This window comes from Carassius auratus, chromosome 50, assembly GCF_003368295.1.
Source record: "Carassius auratus strain Wakin chromosome 50, ASM336829v1, whole genome shotgun sequence".
NCBI lineage: Eukaryota > Metazoa > Chordata > Actinopteri > Cypriniformes > Cyprinidae > Carassius > Carassius auratus.
In genome coordinates, this window is record NC_039292.1 from 11,033,620 (window position 1) to 11,057,884 (window position 24,265).

The following is a 24,265-nucleotide window of genomic DNA, read 5'->3' on the forward strand; positions in this document are numbered from 1 at the left end:
TAGTGTTTTAGTGTTTAAGGAAATGTCCAAAAATGTAAAGGTCAATCTTCTGGTAGAAAATAACCTTTAACATTTTTTTACTTCTGCATTTTTTTCTCCTTACAGCGAAGTCTTGTTAAAGTACACACATGTAAAAAAGTACTTTAATAGCTTTTATTAATTCGTTTTTATTTATTTATTAATATTCCATTTCCCCCCCAATTTTAATTGTTTAATTTACATTTTAATAAATACAATGCAATAACATTTTATTTGTATAATACTTTTATTAATTCATTTAATGATGCCTACATTTTCTGAAGAAATGAGAGTCATGCTTGCCTGACCCACCTTTTAATAAATTTATAATGTAATTGAAAGAGTGAATAATAACAGTAATTTTTGAATGCTGAATTTTAATTATATTTTGAAGAAATCAGTGGTATATTACGCCAGCTAAATTGCTACGGAAGTTGTGTTGATAATAATTAACTATAATGCTAATAAGCACATTAGTACATTCATTATAGGTCAATATTGTCATAAAGATAGAAGAGTTAGTGGCATGTGTCAAATAAACGATTAGCCCCGCCCCAAACTCACACTATACTGTAGGTTGCTGGGTTGGGCTGACTGGGATATCCAAAGAAAATGATGTTTTGAGACAAAGGCTCATAATGTTTACACTTTTGTCAGAGAAATCTAATGGCAGATATGTATATTAAACTGCGATTCTATAAAAGAAGCAACCTTTTTAATAAAGGAGGTTTTGAAGTCTGACTTTAGCTTCAGTTGTGATGTCATTGTGTTTATAATGGGCTCTGATCCAAAGAGTAATCCAATGAAGCGCAAAGAGAAAGAAAGAGAAATAAAATATTGGTACAAGAGTTACATGAGGCTTAAAAATGGGACATCAAAAATGGGTCTATCAAATGCAGCCTCATTGTAAAGTGCTCAAATCCTTTGAAAATAATTTATGATTTAACATGATTCATTTTATAATATGAGTATCTTCTCACTTAAATAGAGAATTCAAGTAGATAATAAGATTTTTTTTTATGACTTACCAAGTCAAGGTGCTTTTAATGCTTAAGCTGAATGTGTTCAAAGTACTGAATGTCACCAGAGACCAATTAAAAGAGCACACAACCAACAACTCGTGCTCAATGACGTCAGCACAGCCCGTGTCGGTCGTCACAGGTCTTCAGAAAGAGCACAAAGTCACAAAGTTATCTCCCAGAGAAGCCTGAGTGAGGACAGGACTGGGTCGAGAAGGCTGACTCATGGTTATTTATACCAATTTAGCTCTTCCTCCCTCATGGGAATATCCTGATTGGACTGAAGTTGTGTGTCTGAAAGTCTGAGGCTCTCAGGGAGAAAAACAACTGTGTAGTAGGTAGTCAACCAAAATGCCTATGGCAAACATGGATCTCGTTCACAAAATCACCACCAGTTGGCGCAAAGGGACGGTTGACAAGGTTTGCTCAGTAAAGTGGAAATATTTTTACTTAAACAAGTAAGAATTATATAAAATAAATGACTAGGCTTAATGCTTAATGTTTCAACTATTTGACTACTGTTAGAGTGAAATATAAGAGTGAAAATGACATGACATACAGCCAAGTATGGTGACCCATTCTCAGAATTCATGCTCTGCATTTAACCCATCCAAAGTGCACACACAGCAGTGAACACACACACACACACACACACACACACAGCAGTGAACACACAGCCAGAGCAGTGGGCAGCCATTTATGCTGCGGTTCCCCCGGGAGCAGTTGGGGGTCCGGTGCCTCGCTCAAGGGCACCTCAGTCGTGTTATTGCCGGCCTGAGACTCGAACCCTTGATGTGCCAGAAAATCTCTTATATGGACAAAGGCATCCAGCTTTCGCTGTCAGCTGAATAAAAAAGCAGAAACATTTGAACTGAAGAAACATGAAGACATTAAACACACAATTTCAACAATTTACTGTTTTATGTGTTTTTCAAGTTATCACTATGTAAAAAATTAAGTAAATGAATAATGCAGAGCTAATTGTCAATGGATTTATTACAGTATCCAAACCTGATTCCAATAAAGTTGGGACACTGTATAAGTTGTGAGTAAAAAAGGAATGGAATAATTTACAAACATACAACATGAACATACAATTCTTATGTTTTATTCAATTATGTGTCATTTGCCATTTCTCTAATTATTCTTGCTATTATATTTCACAAAACATAACAAGTAAAAAGCCTGAAATAATTTGTAAATCATACTCCAAACTTGATTTACAACATTGATAAATCTTTTTTGCAGTGAACGAGAGCACACTTTTGGAAGCAAACATTGGGCATTTTACCTTTCTAGGGCATGTTTTGGTGTTTCCACCACTCCTGCCCCAAGATTCACAGTCATGCCTTTAATCAAAGTCTAACGATCTGCAAGAGATCTAATGCCTTAGATATGGCTTCCACCCCATTCCTGCCAGAGAAAGAACTCAATCAATACTATTGAGAAAACAATTATTCACTTTTCCGGTTGGGTCAATAATTGTAATCTAATAGGAAAGGAAGACCGCAGTGTCTTGAAACTGACCTTCTGGACAAGTGTCCAGGGAGGGGTTGTTTATCAATGAAACCAAGTCTCTGTAGCTGCTTTTTGGGCTAATTTATTTTACTTTTCAGATTATCTAAATCACCGTTTGAGCCAGTACAAGTCAAACAAAACTGATCCCAGTCTTGCAAATTTAGCCCACCAATACGTGACGCATTAACAGGTAGGGAACAGAGCGACCTGAGCAGACATGTCCATTAGGCTTCTATTCTAAGAATAGGATACACACACACAAGTCCTGAATGAATAATGGAGAGGGCCCTCCAGGAATTCATCTCCTCAATGCCGTCATCTGACCAGAAACCAACCTAATGATCACACACACTGAGCCAAAGAATGTCATGCATGATTAATGACAAGTAGCTCCTCATCTTTATGTATTTCAGCAGCACTCAACCATCTACATATCCAACTCTGATATCAATTTCAATCTGTTGAATGTAAATGAAGATGCCAAACACACTTTTTGATATGTACCGTAATAGGAATGACAGACAAGTAGTCATTCAACTACCAATTAGCTGGTGGACTAGTAAATTGTGTGTATGTATATATATATATATATATATATATATATATATATATATATATATATATATATATATATATATTATTTGTTTATTTTATTTTTGGTGAACTTCTAAAGATAACAGTTATTTGCCTTCAATAATAAATTAATACAAACTTCTTTCCTTGCATTGACCTCCAATAAAATATGCTGTTTTCAGAAATCTGATAAACCTTATAACATATAAGGCATATCAAACATGGTCTATTTAAATGAACTCACTATTTTAAAACAAACATGTAACAGGGTGATTTGTTCAGCATTTGTTGGAACTGGCTGTTTTAGTACATTGGTGGGATTTTGTGCTTTCCAAATGTAACATTTGCTTACTAGCATGCTGCCCACGTCCAGATGGTAAGAGTTTTGCAGTGTGGCCTAATTCGATCTGGATCAGGCAAGTGTTTCCCAGAGATCCTGTGCAGCTACATATGAGCTGCTCGCCATATTCTGTTCAACAGTTCCATTGTATTTGGTCGTTGCCTGGTGTGAAATAAACACTTCTGAACCAACAGCTCTACATCCTTAAAAATTTTTTTTTCCTTTTCAGAAACACATCATACAATTATTAAAACAATCTTATGTAGCCTAATAGTCTTTTCTGGGATGAATCCGTTGGTTTTGGTCAAGGACAACGTGTGAGGCATCTGTGAATGTGAATGTTTTATGCTGTTATTTTTTGAAACCCGCGACCAATTTTGAATTACCTTGTTAACACTGCTACACACGACGAGAGCGAAGTTTTATCAGCTGAAGTCGACTCTCACGATGATATCCCTGTAGAAACCTGCAGAAATTCGGACTTTAAAGAACGGCGGGAAACCTCTCAGTGATTTAATCATGCACCTCGCCGGCTCGCCCATTTTTGTCCAACAGAGGGAGACATTTTTCTCGGTGCTAAACATTATTGAACAGAAAGTCTTCTGGTACTGCAGAGATTTTTCACTAAACTGGAAATTGGAAACGAGGCAATATATATGAAAATATCCCTTTGCTAGAAGTTTTCAGCACGAATATTTGAATTCTTTCTGGTTTGGTCAAAATTATGTCATACCTTAATTAACACTTAATATGCTAACAACTGTCTTCAGATCATAAATTACATTAAATATGTTAAAAATATTGATTAAACTAAACAACAACAAAAAAAAGACATAAGTGAGGTATGTTTATCTTAAAAACAAACATTTTTGTAAAAAGACTCTGGGGACAACCAATAAGAACTGAAAAACAGTTAGAAATTATGTTTATTAATCCATGCATTCCTGTCAATGAATGCTAGATTTTCCGCTATTTATATAATATACATTTGACATCATTTTTCGTTCTACCTGTTTATAAGTGAGATGCTAAGACAAAACCCCATTTTGTTAAAAAAAGCAAGTAGGCCTATGCGATTGCAAGGAAAACAGTCCTACCTCTGAACATATTGAACACAATTATGAAACATAATGACATTTATTCATAAACCTGTTCATTTTTGCCCTAGTACTGATGCATCAGTGTACTGAAATAAGAGAGTTTCTATCCAGTAGGTGGCACTGTCATTACAATTATCACACTTCTGTGTACTGACGTATGATCGTGACTTACGTAATGTCATAAATATAGGCCTATCATTTTAGTAATTATTGTTGCAGTCTCTGAGAGCTCAAATAGGCTATATTATATTTGTATAATATTTGTATAAGGCAATTTGACATTTGTTTATCTCGGTAGGTTAACATTTCATTTCAGAGTTTTGACTGTGTTTGAATGGAAATATAGGTGGCCTATATCTTTTAGGTAATTATAGCCTGTGTTTGGCCTAGATCTCTAATGTCACATGTAAACGATTCGTGGAAATATATACAAGTTCTTGTGTAAACACTAACTCATAGTTTTAGGACTATAATGACCTGAGGCAATGTTATATTTCCACAGAAGCAATGAAATCTCCTTTGTGATCCACCTTACAGTTTAAGCTTACGCAAAACATTCCAGAAACTGCAATTGATCTTTTGTTCATAAGCAGATATCAGTTACATCATTATACCTGTAAAAACTGATCCGAGGCCAGTTAATAGTTGCTCTAATGATGCTATGATTGTTTAAAACAGCACATTGGAAACATATCTGAGATAAGCTAAGGAGATATCATCACAATAACTGATTTCTTTCAGAATTCATCAGAAATTTGATATTTAAGGCCAAAAAGCAGCTCAAAGTTTGTGGGAACGTAACAGATTCAGCGGTTATTATAGATGCAGACAGACTTCTGTGGAAATGTGCATGCATACCAACAAGCCTAAATCCAAATTTCTGAATGAATATAAAAGAACTCCTCTCAAAACAAAAATGACATGACACACTTACAATGCGGAAATGCTCCACCCCAATGCTCTTATCATATAAATAGGATAGTAAACTCTTTCATTGATAACATGCCAGATGCATTTCTAAAGGCTATGAATTACAAGATATTCAATGAAAGAAAAGTAACCAATCCAATAATGTGAGTCATTTGTGATGTTAGTGACATTATGACATTGGCTGGGCATAATAGTACATTACCAGGACAAATCGGAAGGGATAATGAATGATTATTGATTATGTAGGGCCCTGGTCTGAACACTATTGGCACACTTGGCAAAGTTCAGCTCATTATTATGAGTGAAATAAGTGGAAACGCATTGCAACATGTTACTAAAACATTCATCATATAAATAGCAAGGTATGACTGATTAGGCAGATGAGATAAAGAACTGGTTTACTTCTTCCAGCTGCTTTCACATTACCACTGGCCTACTCTGTAACGACAATTTATTTGTAGTCCAGGTCCAGTTTTACCTGCATCTGCATCCTGCCTAACTGAACCTAAATAACACTGCTCTTATAAAACATGTGGACAAAATTCTTTTGCCAACAGACTGAAAGTGACACAAAAGATCTGATTACAGTCAGTCAACCTGAATGACAACCTAGTCAATTAACCCTATATGTGTACAACAGCAGTCAACCGTTTGGACAGATTTAACTAAAAAAATCTTAAAAATCTCGATATAAAAGATGCAACAAAATAAAATAAAAGGTTTGAAACTGTGCAGACAAATACATTCTTAACCAAAAATGTAGGTGTATTATTATTTTTTATTATTAAAAAGCATCCCAGGATGCGCCTCGTGAAGATTTAATGCAATTCATATTCAATTACAATTTCCTGGCCTTATTAGTGGATCATAAATAACCAAACAAGAACATCAATAAATATATGAATCATTTATTATTTATACTGTTTTGTATAAAAGGGGCATTTTTTATTCTTAGTAAACTTTCTTTTTAAATTTCACATTAACTGAACAACACAAGTACAGTGTCATATCAAGAGTATAAAATAAATGGATTTGAGGTGTTTTTTTTTTTTTTTAGGCATATTTCATGAATATTTTCCACTTCTGGTATAAATCTTTCTACAGGTAAACAATACTGTTTAATCCTCTAACACCAATCATGTGACTGATGCACAGGAAGTGATGTATTTGTACATTAACATGCATAGTCCTGTTTCTACACATAAACAAATAAGTAAACATGTATGTAACGTATAAATATGCAGTCTTTTTAACAATGTTTTAATGAAATTGGTATGAGAATGTTTGAGCCCTCTCATTTATAAACCCATTGTTCAGAATACATTTATTTAGAATACAACCTCTTCTGATGGTGGTATATGTGAAGCATACCAACAATAATATTCAAGCTCAAGGCACTGTATTACAAACAATTTGCATATGAGCACCTGTGATTTTCTTTAAATTTTTGACAAATAGATGGCACAGTCCTGAAACATCTCAAGTACCTTAATGTCCCAAATGATAGTTTTTCACAACCCAACAGTTCCCACTCGTCCTTCCCTGACAGAGGTTCAGACATGCCAAAAGAAACACGTTTTTGAAATCAAAATGTATGTCATCTGGTACATTATTAATATCTTGAGAGCTTTACAGGACATTGTCGACACAGGCTTGAGAAGTGACCGAATTTTAATACACTTAAGAGCAAACACATTGAGTATTACACTGTTTTAAACTGGATTTCAAATCCAGCCCATATTGCACTGACTTGCGCTGCCAAATGCAAACTTAAAAAGCTTAAGTAACATTAGCGAAATTTTAAACCAAGCTGTTTTCTTTTGGGTTTCTGTTGAGTCATAGCGATACATTTCCGTGACAAATTTAAGCCCGATGCATAATCTGCATGAAGAAATCTTTCACTTGCATGCAAATACCTGATCACGTTTGCGAATTTTCGCAGGCAAAAAAAGTCCATTGTGAATTGTTAATAGTTGCAATATATAAAGCTTGGCTGATACAAAAGTCATCTTCAAACCAAACAGCTTTCTTAATTTGCATGAGAAAATTTAACCTGTTGCGAAATCTTAGCGGGGTAATCTTTTGCCAAACGACAGTAAATGTGATCACAACTTGAGACAACACTTTGCGCCACAAACAATAAACATAAAATTAACAAATATCATACAGAACAAATGAAGATGGCTGTATCAGTCATGCACTTTTGAAAGTCCAATTAAATCTCAAGACATTTTAATAAAGAAAGTGAATGTGTTGTGGCACATATTAAGGCAAAGTGGTGCAAGTAACGGTGAATATAAACATACAAATAAACTTTACATACAAACTTGTAATATATCCAGTAAACTCTTACTCATCCCTCTATGTACATTAATACATTTATACCTGGCTTTAAAACCTGAACAAATGTTTTCTTTCTATATTTGCCACAATTGCACTTCTTGCATCATGTTTACATGCATCTTTATGAAGACAAACAAGCCACATTCAGACCTCAACACACTTTCTAAAAAACAACTCAACTTGTGTGCATTTGGAAACGGCAAACGCGCTGCTGTTTCTCCTCTAAACCAGCATGCAGCTGGGATGTTTTTATTGTGGTCTGTTGAAGCAGCAGCAGGGAGTTTCAGGAAGTGTTACTTCTTTTCCTGGTTTGGGGTCTCCTCATGATCACCTCCTCCTCTTGATCGCTGTCACACTCTCTTTTGAACACGGCCACTGCTCGACTTTCATAGCCCATTTCGGGTTTGTCCTGTAAACGATATTGACATGCATTCCTGAAACAAGATTTGAATGATACCAACATGCCAGAATATGTGATCTTGGGAAGACATCAGAGGCACTTTCATGCACGCTAAAAAATGCTGGGTTAAATATAACCAGTATGTACATAGTTCACCCAGCACTGGGAGGTCTTTAACCCAGCATTTTTTAGAGTGTGGTTTATCTGCTCATGTTATTTCATGATTCGCCTGGAGACTGCTGGACGTACTACAGTCAGACAGTTATATTTCTTGGAAGTGATTAATGGAGTATTACTGAGCAGGATTCATGAAATACCTGTGGTTTGGAGTGACCTTTCTTCATCATGCGAGTCAAGTGGTTGCAGAGGGCCACGATTCTGATAGAAAGCTATTGGAGAGCAGGGAGAAAATTTCAAGTCAAGTTTTAGACTAAACACAAATATTCCAAAGTTTGGAGACAGTAAGATTTTTTTAATAAATATTTTGGTAGAAATTAACTTTAAAGGAAGTGACAGTAAGGACATTTAAAATGTTATCTTCTTCTTATCACAGTATCTGGTCTGTGTTTCCCTGGGTGTCCACTAGTGGTCTCACTTCCCCATAGGCACCCCACTGCAGGCACTACATTTCCCACAAAGCCTTGTCCCTTCATCACGGTTAATTGCACACCTGTTAATTGCACTCAGCTGTCTACACTTTGACCGGCTTCACCCATCTATATAACAGGTCTGTTTTCTATCTGTGTCATGAAGTCCTTGTTTTCTGTCACCCGGCTTTCTTGTGTTGTTCTTGTTTCTGGACTGATTTTGTGTTATGACCAGTTGCCTGTTTTTTGGATTACCCTATTAAAACACTGCTTTTGGATCTCTCGTTTCCGGTGTGCATTCGCTACAGAAGGACTCCATCACACAGATAGAAAACAGACCGATAATATAGATGGGTGAAGACGGTCAAAGTGCAGACAGCTGAGTGCAATTAACAGGTGTGCAATTAACCGTGATGAAGGGACAAGGCTTTGTGGGAAATGTAGTGCCTGCAGTGGGGTGCCTATGGGGAAGTGAGACCACTAGTGGACACCCAGGGAAACACAGACCAGACACTGTGACACTTCTGAACTTTAACCAAAGAATCCTGAAAAGTGTAACTGTTTCTATAAAAATATTAAGCAGCACAACTGTTTTTATCACTGATAATAATAGGAACTATTATTGAGCACCATTTTAGCATATTAGAATGACTTCAGAAGGAAGACAATACAGCTTTGCATCACAGGAACAAAAAATTAGTAAAATATACTGGAATAGAAAAATTTAATTTTAAATTGTAATAATATTTCACAATAATAATGCTTCTACAGTATTTTTGATGACGTAAATACAGCCTTGCTGAGCATTAGAGCATAGATACTTAATAATAAAATAAATAAATAAAACTATGTAACCTACAATGTAAAAAAATGCCTTAGCTATGAAATATAATTGCATCATGTCACAATTAGAGTCATTATTCTTGTTCTTTGTGTCCAAAATTAATACTGAATGAGAAAAATCAAAAAGGCCACTGCCCCACTCCCTACATCACAACAGGAATGAACAGAAAGTGCGGGGAAACATATTCAAATTATGTGTAAAAATTTATTGGGGACATACATAACACCATTTCCATAACCATTTAGGAGATTGATGGCAAATTCATGAGTCCTACCTGCCATCTCCTCCGGGCGTATTGTTTCCTGAAGTTCTCAATGTTCACCACAGATTGTCGTCGCACCAGGGCTTGTCTGGGGTTTACAGGCTAAAGGAAAAACAATCACACTGTCATAACTGTTCAATATAAGTAATAGAAGTGATGCCTTAGCACATAATTTCACAAGTTCCATGAAACACACCCCAAGGGACTGAGTACACTTCATCTCTCTCTTTCCAACAATGCACCAAAGCCAGCTGCTAGACTAATAATCAGTGTGAGGTACAGTATGTACTGTAACATCATTCCAGTGCTTTATTCAGTATGGAAAGAAATAACATCAGTGTTTACATCAATCCGGTCATGACATGCTGGAGAAAACAACAAGTGCTGAAGTTTACAAATCAATACATATAACAAATATGATTTTCCAATAGAAATTAAAGTATAAAGTAAGAGTAATATACACTAAAGTACATGTGCAAGAAAAAAAAAAAAAAAAAAAAAAAACAGGCAATGGGCATGTAGTGCTTTAGGTACATTCACAAATAAATTGGAGAACTTTTAAAATATAGTAAAACGAAAACAAAGAAAGTTACAATTTATGGCCAAAATCATCTTTATGGCATCTGCAACCGAAAGAAAAACAACTCATGCATACAGATGGAATGAAATCATGAAGGCTGACATCGTTTCAACTTTTTACTAATGAAAGAAATCTTAAATAACACTGAGAAGCACAGCCACACTGATGAAAAACGTGGATTCAAAAGTATGTTGATGACTGCTGTAGTGCACCAGCGTGCCCATGACAATTCAAGCAAATACAAAACAAGTTACAAATAAACAACACAAAGAAAACTCAGATTTTTGAGGTACTACAGTACTTTTAAATCCAAACATGTCTCAAAAGTGTCTAAAAAGAATGTTTTGTTGAGATAATGATCTTTTAATATTAATTTAAGTCTTGGGATATAAACCTTATTAGCTTGGCTCTTGAATATATTAACAAGGTAGCAATGTTTGTTGCATTATTCTGACTTGCTGGTTGCACATTCATCCATTTCACGACGTAAGGATGAGTAAATGAAAACAAAATATTCATTTTTGAGTGACTTTTCCTTTAATTATATTACTAATGCTTTTCAAATATCACCCAAAATATGGGGGAACAAATTTTTTTATTTTTTATTTTACAGTTTGCCACCACAGGCCCTGCTCAGCAGCTCCTTCAGGGCCTCGTTCACCTCGTTGTTGTTGTCTGAGGGAGCTCAGGTGGGCTTCTCTAGTCAGGTAGCGACTGTCGATGCTGGCTAAGCTGGCTTCGGTTGTCCTCAAGTCTTCCTGGAGGCCTTACTCAACTCCTCTGCTTTGTGGAACTCATAGCGCACCTGCGAGAGCTCCTGCCGAATGCGTTCGCTTTCCTCTTTATACCACGCTTCCTTCTCACAGTAGATGGAAAGAAGAGCCTCAACGCCATCCTGAAGGGATTCACGATTCTGAACCACATTTTCGAGACCCGTTTCCACCAACGAGATGTCCTCCAGAACGCTGGTGAAACTCTCAAAGTTGATATCGGTGTTGTGGTGTGGCATGCTGAAATGGGATTGAATGGTGTACTCTTTCAAGCGTTTGGTCTTCAGTTGCTGAGATTCCACTGTCATCTGCGTCTCTACGGTGGCGCTGTTGTCCTCCGGCTGTTCGTGGGTCTTCGCATAGAGAAATTAGGAGGAAGAATGAGTAAGAAGCTAGTTGGATTATTCACCAGGAAGACAAAACACTCGACTCGTGCACAGGTAAGCAGCTGATCCAGGCAGGAGGAAGTGGAGTTAATGCTGGTCTCAGGATGTTAGGATGAGGTGAAGAGCATGATACACACTGGAATCAGTCGTCGATTAGAAGAATTCATCAACATGCGATGGCTTCCATGATGAAGACGTGCATTGATATGTGCATATAGTAGTTGGCCAACATGGCAATACCAAGATTACGTATTAGCCATCATTTATTCACCCCTTGTGTCGTTACAAATCTTAACAGATAAAAATAAAACACTGAGACACATCTGTCTGTGTTCCACAGAAGAAATAAAGAAAGTCTTACAGGTTTGAAACACATGAGGGTGAGTAAATGATAACAGTTTTCACTTTTGGGTGAACTTTGCATTTAACCGAACAATTCATATAGAGTAGAAGAGGTTTACAGTAGTTTTGCTGCCATATGTGTCTTAATGAAGTGTGTGAAGCCTGAGGTCAGTTTATTCTGTACACAACAGCAGAGTAAACACTTGTGTATGTTATAATGGCAGTATGAAGCATTTATTTCACAAAAGCCACATAAAAGTAGATAAACATGCTTTCGACTGTGCATGTTTCTGACTTAATCCAAGTGGTTACCTTAATCCAGGGGTGGTTGAGAGCGTCTTGTATTTTAAGCCTCTTTCTGCAAAGAAAACAAACACAAAGCAAACTTTGAAAGTAAATAAAAAAAAGTAAAGAAACTAAGAAAAGAATCTCCCAAAAAGGCCCTGAAGTTATGCTGAAGCCTGATTTGACCTCTCACCTGGTATCTTTCACCAGCAGCTGTCTGATGAAGCTTTTGGCCAGTTCACTGGTGCTGCCGAAGAACTCCTCATCAAATTCGAAGTCCAATGCTGAGATGTTTGCAAGAGTTTCCTGATTGGAGTCGCCCAGGAACGGTGATGCCCCGCTTAATCTGAAACAGAAAGACAAACACTTGACCTATGTAGAAGCACACTGAACTTCCTGTTAATCCAAACACATGCTCCCAAAGTTCACATATCAGACAGTCGTCAAATGCCATAATTATGTTCATAATGGCGATGGGTGTAACAGTATGGGTGCCACTGTCTGACAGCCTAAGGCTCAACCTGTCTTTCATTATTTACTTTAATGGTTTATTGCTATATTTATTTACCTTTACAATTTTTTAAGTATATATGAGCATGTGAACTGTTGATTCCATATTTATATAATTTCTGTCATTCATTTGTATTAATATATCTCCCCATTTATTTAGTTTTTATTTAATTATACGTTTATTTATTTAATAATTTCTATTTATTTGTTTATTAATACTGATTTATGTAATAATTCTTACCTTTTATTGGAAAGCCATTCATACTTTTTATTCAGCAAAGACTTTTACATTTTTATTTATATTTCAAATAAATTATTTTCATTTCATATTTGATTAAATTTTTAATTACATTTCAAATAAATGACATTTTAAATGCCCCATGGCATTTTAAGCTATTTTTCTAACTTATATATTGTTTATTTTATTATATAAAAATTTAGGTGATGTTTATGTCAAATAAAGAAGTTAAGATATAAAATAATCTAAAATCGACAAAATTATTGCCAGATTTATTAATCTAAACAAAAACGCCCTACAAACTGACCTATAATATCCTGTGTGCGATAAGATATTCATCTCTTTAATAAAAAGTTACACCCATTGCAGACGTGTACATTATTAAGACTAATAAAAACAGCCTGATTATGTTCACATTGGCAATGGGTGTGAAATGATGGGTGTTATTGTGTAATATGCAGACGACTCATTATGAGAACCTCTCATTCATTATTCAACACATTGCTTCATCAATATATTTTTGTTCAGCATGTGAAATGAAAGTCTATGAATGTCTGGATGTCCTGTCACATTCCTCCATTCACACTCACAGGATGTATGTGATGACTCCGATGCTCCTGGAGGAAACAGAGGGGAGGAAGAGAGCACATGGTTAAGCCAAAGCCAAGTATTGACGCATGCTGTATGTAAAGTAGAGTTCTCACCACATGTCTGCCTCTAATCCCAGCTGCTCATAGTTGACTATCTCTGGAGCTGAAAATAAACCAGGTTCGAGGTGTCAGAAACATTTCATTCAAAACAACAAATGTGGTATGTGCAAAGACGGAAGAGAATGTCGGCAGAATTCGACACATCAGTACCTTTCCAGTGATATGAAAATGAGTCACTACATTTAACACCGTGAACTTTTGAACTTACCAACAAATTCTGGAGTCCCAAAAATGTTTTTGAACTCCACTCCGTCCTTGATCCTATGCGCCAAACCGAAGTCGATAAGTTTGATCCGTGGCAGGAGGACATTGTTATCCAGCAGCATGATATTTTCAGGCTGAAAAACAAATAAACAGCCAATTAAAACCATGAGCAGTCACTCAAACTATGTAAAAACAAAAGCAATTAAAATTTAATAAATTTACAGCCCATGTCTATTGACATTATAAGTGTCACTGTATGACAACATAGAACCAGTCATTCATTATACATTTGATTACCTTTATAATTTCAAATGATGAATATGTGAACTGTTAATTTCTTATTTATTTACTTGTTTATCTGATTCATATTTTTCAATTATTTGCCATTAAATTAAATTAAATTAAATTAAAATCCCATGCATGGAATGTTTGATATTTTTATAATTGGATACTGATTGTTCTATTATATATAATTCTACATTCAAGTGGGAAACGCTTCAGTTCTGTGACTGGAAGGAAATAATTATTGATTGAAATGTGAAAAAGTGAAACTGAAATGTCTTGAGTTCACAAAATACACTGCAGCCTTGCTAACTGGTTTGTGTTGTTCATGACAATGACAACAGCAATGGAGATACAGTACACAAGCTTTCTATTTTTCAAGTCCATCTCAGTAAATGCTAATTGTCATACGTGTGTCTGGCTAATCCACGTTAACCTCCACCTCAGTAGTTTGCTGATGAAGTGGCTGAAGGTTTCATGTGATTCTGAGGGATGTTGCGTGGGACTCAACACCTGTCATGTTCTCATATTAATGCCTCCGCGTACACAAGAGGTGAAAACAGGCACCAGCTGACTTCAAGTGTGAAGGAGGACACTGTGTTCTCGCAAAAATTGTGCCATGTCTAGGGTTTACAAGTACAGATATTTGCCTCCCAGTCAATGTGAAAAGAAAGGCGAGAAAACACGCTAAATATTTACTACTTGCAAAATCTCAGAATTTAGCTGATAGCTAAATTAGCTTCTTTTTAGAAACAGTCCTTTTGTGAGCATGATATGGTGCATTTTGTTAAAATATCAGAAAACATTTTTTTGTTTAAGAAAGATGCTAATGCTAATATGCTAATATGTTTTTTTAGTGTGAGACTTTGAGTATTATGCTAAGCTAAGATAAGCTAATCCAGTTAACTAATTAGTGTCTATAGTAAATCTCCATATAAAAGTTATATTAAACCTACATTCAATTTTAATGAACAACTTTTCTTGAGCATGGAAGGACATGTTTCGTTTACATATCAGTTATGTTGTTTTGAACATGAGAGTGTGTTGTGCTAAGCCAAGCTAGTATCCAGTGACCTAATTAGCTGGCTAATTAGCTAAAACACATTTTTCATAAGCATAGAATTACACATTTTGTTCATATGTTGTTTTAAGCAAGAGGGGGAGTTTATTATTTATAATGTATGTAAAACTGACATCTTAAAGACGGTCCATCAGATGTTTGTACACAGCCGATGCTTTCCAGATGAAGCCATCTTTAACAGGATTTTTATGAATGCTAATTGAAGTAAGCAAATCACTTATTAAACTAATATATTTGAGTGCCTTTGGGAGAAAAGGCCTATTCACAAATGAAGACGAATATTCAGTGTGATAAACATATTAATTTGAATAAACAGCCATTATTCTTTACATAGCAGATAGCATATAAATACATTTCATCCCGAATATTTGTGTTTGTGCAAAATAAGCAAACATCCAGTGATCTACTGTCTCGCCTCCACAACAGGAAGCTACACGACCGACTCCGGATCACTTAGACAGGCGTAGGACAAAACTTGTTTTGTACCTTCAGGTCAAAATGTGCAATTTTCTTGGAGTGCAGGTACTGAACTCCGTCGAGGATCTGTTTGATGAATTCGGTGGCTTCCTCTTCACTCAGCGTCTCCTTCCGAGCCAGGAAGTCGAAGAGTTCCCCTCCTGAAACACTAAAACATTACATTTCCAATGGTTAGAGGTGGTTTACCTGTCTAACACACAAACCAACAGACATATTCAAAGATGCATCCATTCACCGTAAGAAGCTGACTTCTGCGTATAATAATTTGAGGTCCTAATAAAGCATTACATTTCTTAAACAATTTTTTTGTTTGATAAATAAACAAATACTTATCTATTCAATATTTATCTGATTAATATATATCTGATTTACTTACTAATTTATCTGATTAATTCAGGTTAATATTTATTAATTTATTTTCCCAAATGACATTTTAATCTTTTTTAAAAATGTAATAATATTTGTATATTTTTGTTTGAATATTTTTGTTTGAAGAATATATATTTGTCAGTGTAATATTTATATTGTATAATATTATGTTATGTATATAATATGCATTTAATTCATGTTTATTTATATAGATATTTATTGACTTTAATTTATATAATTAATTTATCTACTGTATATATTAATGTATTCCATCCATCCCTGTGGTACCCTTGCTATTGCTTTTAGAATTGGACATCATTTGTATACCGTAATGTAATTATTTGAATATTTCTAATAATAATTTCTAATGAAATCGTATCAACAATCTTTATTAAAAACCTATTTATTAGTCTAAACTAAAAAGCTCTCCTGACAGGTTGTATCCAGTGCACTCACACATACAGACAGAGATGTTAATCTCAATAGTAAACTTCCTCTCAGACTGTGACATATAACCACAGCAGCACTTAAAACAGCTTATAGCTCTTTTTATCATTAACATCAGACCACTTTATCATAGCTCTGCAGAAATCTCTTTTCCATACACTCACAGACATTTCAGTACAATTGCATATCAGCTCAGCTGAACAAGTACACTACTGTATGTCTCATTTTTGAGCATTTGATCACTTAAAATGCAGAGTAGCTGAACATCACAGCCAGTCCATTCAGTCATAGCTCTGATTGGATTCAGGCCACAATTAGTCCTAATTGTTCTTCTATGCTCGCATGCACAAATTACAGACAGGGTAAACCTGAGCCAGGCCTCCCAGCAACTCTAGAGCTCTGACATTTACTACAGCTTCCCCTTCACACTCAGAGAATGACAACCACACAGGCCTACAGACCGCCAGATACTGTACAAACACACACATTCACACAGATACTGTGTGTGGCAGTTTGTTCACTTTAAAATGATGCAAGGGAACAGACAACAACACATGCTGCTTCCTTGCAAAGATGATATTTTTGAGCAACAATATGCCAGTATCGGGACATATCACCATATAATTTGTGAATAAAAGTGTTACCATCTAGCTAAATTTCTCTAACTTAAAAATTATATATGATGTAATTAATTTATATTACTTATACATTGTACATTAATATGATATGATAAGTTTTATATATATATATATATATATATATATATATATATATATATATCAAGTAGTACTGGGACACACTACCATGTCATTTGCATAATGTATGTAATTATTATCATCTAGCAAAATCATTATCATTTTTTTAATTTATCAATTATTTTTAAATTTATATTATTATATATTTTTATCAATTATTTTTAATATTATATATTTTTAATTATATATTTTAATAAATTATAGATGTGCTATTATAAAATTTAATATATATATATATATAATACTTTTTAAATGTATTATTGGTATTCTTATTTATAACATACTGTCAGGTATTGGTAAGGGAGGAACTCAGGTGCAGACAGGGATTCTCAAACAAAGGGTTTATTACAAAAAGGGGAAACAAAAACCCACGAGGGGGAAAACACGGAGCAAGGTAAAGACTAAATAACTAAAACAGGACTGGACTGACAAGATAAACAAGGACTCTAAATACTAACTATAAACACTCACGGTAATACAAGGACTTCAGCGGGTACAGCACAATCTCACACACAATCACAATTGTAGGACACAGTTGAGGTACAATCACAATGACAATGAACCGACGCAAGACAGAGCACACTAGGAGATCTAAATAGGGGTACTAATCAAGACACGACAGGTGTTACAGATAGGACAATCAAGACACGACTAGGTTAACAAGGGGGGCGGGGCAAGGGAACGAGACAACACAAGCACATGGCCCAAAGACTGTACCCGCTGAAGTCCTTGTATTACCGTGAGTGTTTATAGTTAGTATTTAGAGTTCTTGTTTATCTTGTCAGTCCAGTCCTGTTTTAGTTATTTAGTCTTTACCTTGCTCCGTGTTTTCCCCCTCGTGGGTTTTTGTTTCCCCTTTTTGTAATAAACCCTTTGTTTGAGAATCCCTGTCTGCACCTGAGTTCCTCCCTTACCAATACCTGACGGAATGAACCGACCACGAAGGAACTCAGCAGACAGGAGGCAATGCTGGATGGCATCAGCCAGCCAGCGAGATTGTTTTGAGGGCTCTCGCCTTGTGGTGTTCCGGGGGACCAGGGGAGGTCGTTCCCGAGCGGGCGAGAGGAGGAGCCCCAGAGGTCCCCACCTAGCTGCCGGCGATCCCGGAGGGTCGTGTCCTGGCCGTGGCAACCCTGGGGGATCAGTTAGGTCCCTCCCAAGATCCTGAGGTACCTCCCACTACCTTAAGTCTCCCCAACAAGCGAGGGAGAAGGCTTTCATGGGAGTCAGCTTCAGAGTCTTCGGCGTCCGAGGCTGCCCTGCCCGAGACCAAACTCCCCCAACCCGCCTCTGACCCAGCTGTAGCCTCTGCACCGCGCCCGAGGAGGAAGAGGAGGAAGAAGGGGCCTGCCGGTCCTGTGACCCTGTCTCCTCCCGTGCCAGCAGCGGTGAGCGCTGGCGTGCCCGTGCCAGCAGCGGAGAGAGCTGGCGTGCCCGAGCCAGCGGCGGTGAGCGTGCCCGAGCCAGCGGCGGTGAGCGTGCCCGAGCCAGCGGCGGTGAGCGTGCCCGAGCCAGCGGCGGTGAGCGCTGGCGTGCCCGAGGCGGCAAAGAAGAAAGCCGTATTCAAGTCGGCAGTCGTGAGAGCGGAGGAGAGAGCCGCGGCCGACTCTGCAGCAAAGACTCTTGTACAGTCGGTTTCATCTCATAAGGAGATGCCAATTGTCCTAGCTGCTAAAGCCTTTTCTGATTATTTGTCCCGTCTTGTCCAAATTTTAGAAATCCCCGTCAGTCCTGTCTTGTCCCCTGACCCTGTCCCCAGAAGTCCCAAGTGTCCCGCCGTTGTGGCCCCGTGTCCCGCCGTTGTGGCCCCGTGTCCCGCCGTTGTGGCCCCGTGTCCCGCCGTTGTGGCCCCGTGTCCCGCCGTTGTGGCCCCGTGTCCCGCCGATGTGGCCCCCCCGTGTCCAGTAGATGTTGTCCCCCCGTGTCCAGTAGATGTTGTCCCCCCGTGTCCAGTAGATGTTGTCCCCCCGTGTCCAGTAGATGTCGTCTCCCCGCGTCCCGTAAGTCTTGCCCCGCGTCCCGTAAGTGTTGCCCCGCGTCCCTTGTCTGCTCCTGTCATGTCCCCTGTCAGTTGTCCCGAGACCCCTCCCCGCCCCTCACCACCCAGACCTGCCCGTACCCCCCGTCGTCAGCCTTCGTCCTGTCCTCCTAAGATTCCTGCACCACCCACCCACCCTGGTCACCCTGTTTGTTTTTTTTGATTTGTCACCCTAACCCTGCCATCGTGTATTCATGTCTGCCTTTGTTATTATTTGTCATGTCTTGTTGGTTTGTGTCTGTGTCCCAGTCTGTCATGTCAGTCGTGTCCCGTGTTTGATGTTCCCTTGAGGAGCGTCTGGAAGCCGCTCCTTAAGGGAGGGGTTCTGTCATGATTCTGCCCTCGTGTCCTTGATTTTTTTTTCCTAGTCTTGAGGCAGGATCATGACAGACCCGTGTTTTGTGTACAAGCGCATGGCCTTGTCTTTGGGCCATGTGCTTGTGTTGTCTCGTTCCCTTGCCCCGCCCCCCTTGTTAACCTAGTCGTGTCTTGATTGTCCCATCTGTGCCACCTGTCGTGTCTTGATTAGTTCCCCTATTTAGATCTCCTAGTGTGCTCTGTCTTGCGTCGGTTCATTGTTTCACATATGTATTCCTACTGGTCAGTCTTGTGAGAAGTTTACCCTTGTAACCCCCTTTGAGAAGTCTTTGTATTAATGTGAGTGTTTGTTTGTAGTTAGTGTTTAAGAGTTTGTTTTTTCATGTCAATCCTGTCCTGTTAAGTTGTTTTGTTTCTGACATAGCCGTTGTTTTCCCCCTCGTGGGTTTTTGTTTTTCCCCTTTTTGTAAATAAACCCCTTGTTTTGTGATTCCCTGTCTGCACTTGAGTTCCTCCTTGCCTAACCCTGACACATACACCATAATTACTTAAAATACAATAATTTATAATCATATTTATATCCAATTATAATTTCATTTTTATGAAATGGTTAGTGTTATAGATTCAACTCCATTAGCCATAAAACTATGCATTATAAGGAAACTCCAGTTAAGTAATATGCCACCTTGGCACCTTTGGCATATATTTACAATGTACAATGATTTGGGATGCACTAACCCTAATGCCACATACTAGTTAGGATGGAGAATATGTGAAATGGGATGCAGACTGCACCATGTAGAAATCTTTTTTGCCCACTAATGGACCTGACCCAATGATTTAGATGTTATGTTTAATGGTAGCTGAAGCAGCTATTATAGATCAGGACTATTAGACGGCATTCTTTCGAGAAAGTCTTAAGAGACTGAAGTGGAGATCTACTGGACGAGGGCGGCAGGCATTAGTCAACTAAAGAGAAATGTCTTTTGAGGGCTGGCACTTGAAATGAAGCAGTGGCTCAAATTGATTTAAAGGTAACACCTGGTTTGCTATAGTTTGAATGGATTTCCTACCACATTTCTGAAAATGGCCTTTAAATGCTGCTAATATTTCGACTGATTTTCATTTAGGTCAAGAAATCTTAAAGGTGCTGTAAAAAGCCTTTTCTAGTTCTGGGTGAGAGATATGGAAGCTTGTTTCTGCAATAAAACATCTCACAAGTCTGCCTTTTTAATTGTACTTGCAAGTTTATATCTCTCACTTCTGGCTTTTTCTCAGAATTGCGTGATATGAACTCGCAATAGTTATAATGTCAGAACTGTGAGATATAAACTGCAACTGCAAGAAAACGACAGAATTGTGAGCCGACCTGATTTAAATATTTCCCAGATATATATTTTTTTTATAACTAGATACATTTTCTCAGAACTGTGAGAAACAAAATTCAGAATTGTGAGATAAGTCGCTATTTTCTTGTTTTATTGATTTAATTTCGTGTTGGAAAAAGGGTTCAGTAGAGAAAAAATGGAAGTGGTCATGTAAACTTAAATTAAATTGTGGTGTTTTTTTTTTTTCTTAGGTAAGCAGATAAAAAGGTTCAGGATATGGCCCCTGTTCTCACTCACAGCTCCAGGATGAGCACCACATCGGTGCGGTTCTCGTAAACGTCGTGCAGCGAGATGATGTTGGGATGCTGGAGCTCCAGTAGGATGTCCACCTCTCTCTCGATCTCCTCTCGACGAACGCCTCTCCGGCTCGCCCGACTATTCCGCTTCTTTATGAACTTTGCAGCATATTCCACACCCGTACTCTTCTCCTTACAGCGCTTCACAATAGCAAACTGCCCACTGAGTAAAAGAGAGAGAGACAGAGAAAAACGTTCAGTTCTTAGATGATAAATGAATCACATTTAATATGTGACATGGTTAATAATGCAGTAGTACAAAAAACTTTCACATCGTATCTGTCTTTTTTTTAGGATAAATTAAGGATGAAGGAGTAAATCATTTCATAGTTTCCTCAAAAATTTTTGCTTGTTGCAGTTTAATTACAGAGACTCTTTTGCAATACTACTGTACATACATATAACATCCCAAGTACATTAACATATGAACGTCAACGTTTACATATCAATGCATATTCAGTATTTAGTCATTTGGCTTTTAAACTGTGAAACCCACTGGGTTTGCGCTGTTGCATTGAACAAACAATTATGTGTGGGATCTCTAATGCTGCAATATGTCTAACAAAGATGGTTTGTACATTTCTAGCATAGCGAGAGCCTGAGAGGAATCCTGCCACAGGGAAGCGTGTGCCAGCTGGGATCACGGCGTGGGAGAGGAGAGACAGAGAAGAGGAATGCCACCCAACCTCCCACGGCTTCTGTATCAAAGACGCTTTCGCTTCCTCACACACGCTTTGAACATTTCAAACAATATCTCCTGACACATGAAATATGTCTGCTGCTTATGTTATCTGTTGGTTTATGTAGACAGTGTGTAGAAAGGATAGATTTAAGTAGGGATGCACAGATAATGAATCATGATTCCAGATTCCAGGCCAAGAAGAAAGTTTGAAAAGGTTTTGAAGGGGGTCATTCAATAGGAAAAAAAAATAGACATAATCTATTCTTCATTCATTCTAACAACAAATCACCATGATATTGGCCTAACAACCACATTATCATGTACTATAATTTCAGACTTGTTGACATGTATTATCAGTGAACTAAACATTTTAATGCTAAATCTAACAGCTGCTAAAACAATAAATCATCCATAAACCTCTGAAAGTGAAAGCACATGCACTACTGTTTAAAAGTTTGAGTTGTAAGATTTGTTCCATGCTTTTAAAAGTCTCTTTTGCTCATCAAGGCTGCATTTATTTTATTTATTTTTTAATCAAAAATACAGTAAAAACAGGAATATTTTGAAATAATATTGTTATCTAATTTAATCCATTTTTAAAAGTAATTTAATATTCCTGTGATGTAAAGCTGAATTTCCATTATATTTGTTTTTATCGATAGAAAGTTTCAAATAATTACATTTCTGAACATTATACATATCTTTGCTGTCACTTTTGGTAACTTAAATGCATCCTTACTTTATATTATGGAATCTTATTTCCCCCACAAAATAAAAAAATATGATAGTGACTTTTTATCTCACAATTCTGAGAAAAAAAATAAAAATAAAATACAATTCTTAATTAGGACTTGAATTGCAAAAAAATAATAATAATAAAGTTATCTTTTTATTTATTAATGTATTATTTTATTTATTCTAAGTTGGAAATAAGTTAATTCATTAAATACATAAACAAACAAAAAACAAACAAGAAACTTAATGACCCCAAATTTTGTACAATATTACTGTATGTAATGGCCTTCTCAGTATTCATTAACTTGGCCAGTAATAACAGAGGTCATTTACACATAGAAACAGCAGCAATGACATACAGTTAATTCTAAATATAACAGATAGGGGGAAAATGGTCAGCAGACTTCAGTTTATACTCCTTTATTTATCTTAAAGTTCCCATGACATGGATTATTTCCTTTTCTTTAAATGCTTTGTAATGTTTCCTTAGGTGTACTTATATTGTTAGTATGATTTTTACATTTAAAATTTAGAAATAAAAAGCATTTTTAGATCCTGACATTAGCCCTCTGGCTTGAATGCTCTGTTTGAAGGGGCGTGTCTGCTGTGAGACTCAGAGTAAACCACAACTGTTGTGATTGGCTGACATCTTTGCATTCAAAATGCGTTCATGTGGAACCCCTCTCAAATATATATATATATATATATATATATATATATATATATATATATATATATATATATATATATATATATATATATATATATATATATATATATATATATATATATTTAATATTGCAGCTGTCGAGATTAATGAATCATGGAAGTGTTTATTATATAATAATTTTTTCGATCTTTTCCCCATCACATGAAAGGCTGCAGTGATGAGCATTGAATAGACAGAGTCTGTTTATCGCGTGGATGCAGTGATCTCGTCATTATTGCAACACGTTATCTCACAAAATGCTTTCACCACAGCTAACAGCAAACACATGAATACAGTAAGAGCTCCGTTGTGCAGCATAACAGCGTCATTCATTGTAACGGCAGTTTGGGCAAGTGTGCAGATATACTCGCGATGTGTAACAGCTCCGGAAAAAAGCGAGCATTCTTTGATCACTCTCTTTAGTTAAATCACAATTTAAATAACAGATTTGTTTCATGCTACTAAGAGAAACAACGTGAAGTTGGTCGTTTAGTCACTGGCTTGATTCACTGATGCATAAACAGTATTAAACGATTTAGAAAGAAAGTCTGTGTGAACTTGAATGATTAGCTACCCATCAGAAATCACTGATCACAGATCAGGCATTAATGAACACTGTTACTCACTGTTTGTGCCGGTGCTGTCGAATCCATATCATAAAAGTCTGTTTGAAACGCCTGTGCTGGATTATATGTAAATATTTGGGCGGGCAAAGCAGAGAAAGGGGAG

General features: G+C 36.9%; 1 protein-coding gene across 1 annotated transcript in view; it reads right to left on the bottom strand.

Annotated features, from left to right (window-relative positions):
* Positions 1-6,804: 6,804 nt before the first annotated feature.
* LOC113066994 (death-associated protein kinase 2-like) overlaps positions 6,805-24,265 on the bottom strand; it is a 29,410-nt gene continuing 11,949 nt past the window's right edge. The window contains exons 3-12 of the mRNA XM_026239165.1: positions 21,352-21,573; positions 15,809-15,947; positions 13,964-14,093; positions 13,750-13,798; positions 13,636-13,662; positions 12,491-12,643; positions 12,325-12,370; positions 9,947-10,036; positions 8,559-8,630; positions 6,805-8,250 (exon numbers count right to left, since the gene is read on the bottom strand). Of these exons, the coding sequence (XP_026094950.1) occupies positions 8,125-8,250; positions 8,559-8,630; positions 9,947-10,036; positions 12,325-12,370; positions 12,491-12,643; positions 13,636-13,662; positions 13,750-13,798; positions 13,964-14,093; positions 15,809-15,947; positions 21,352-21,573 (1,054 nt within the window). The 3' untranslated portion in view covers positions 6,805-8,124. The remainder of the gene's footprint in view (positions 8,251-8,558; positions 8,631-9,946; positions 10,037-12,324; positions 12,371-12,490; positions 12,644-13,635; positions 13,663-13,749; positions 13,799-13,963; positions 14,094-15,808; positions 15,948-21,351; positions 21,574-24,265) is intronic.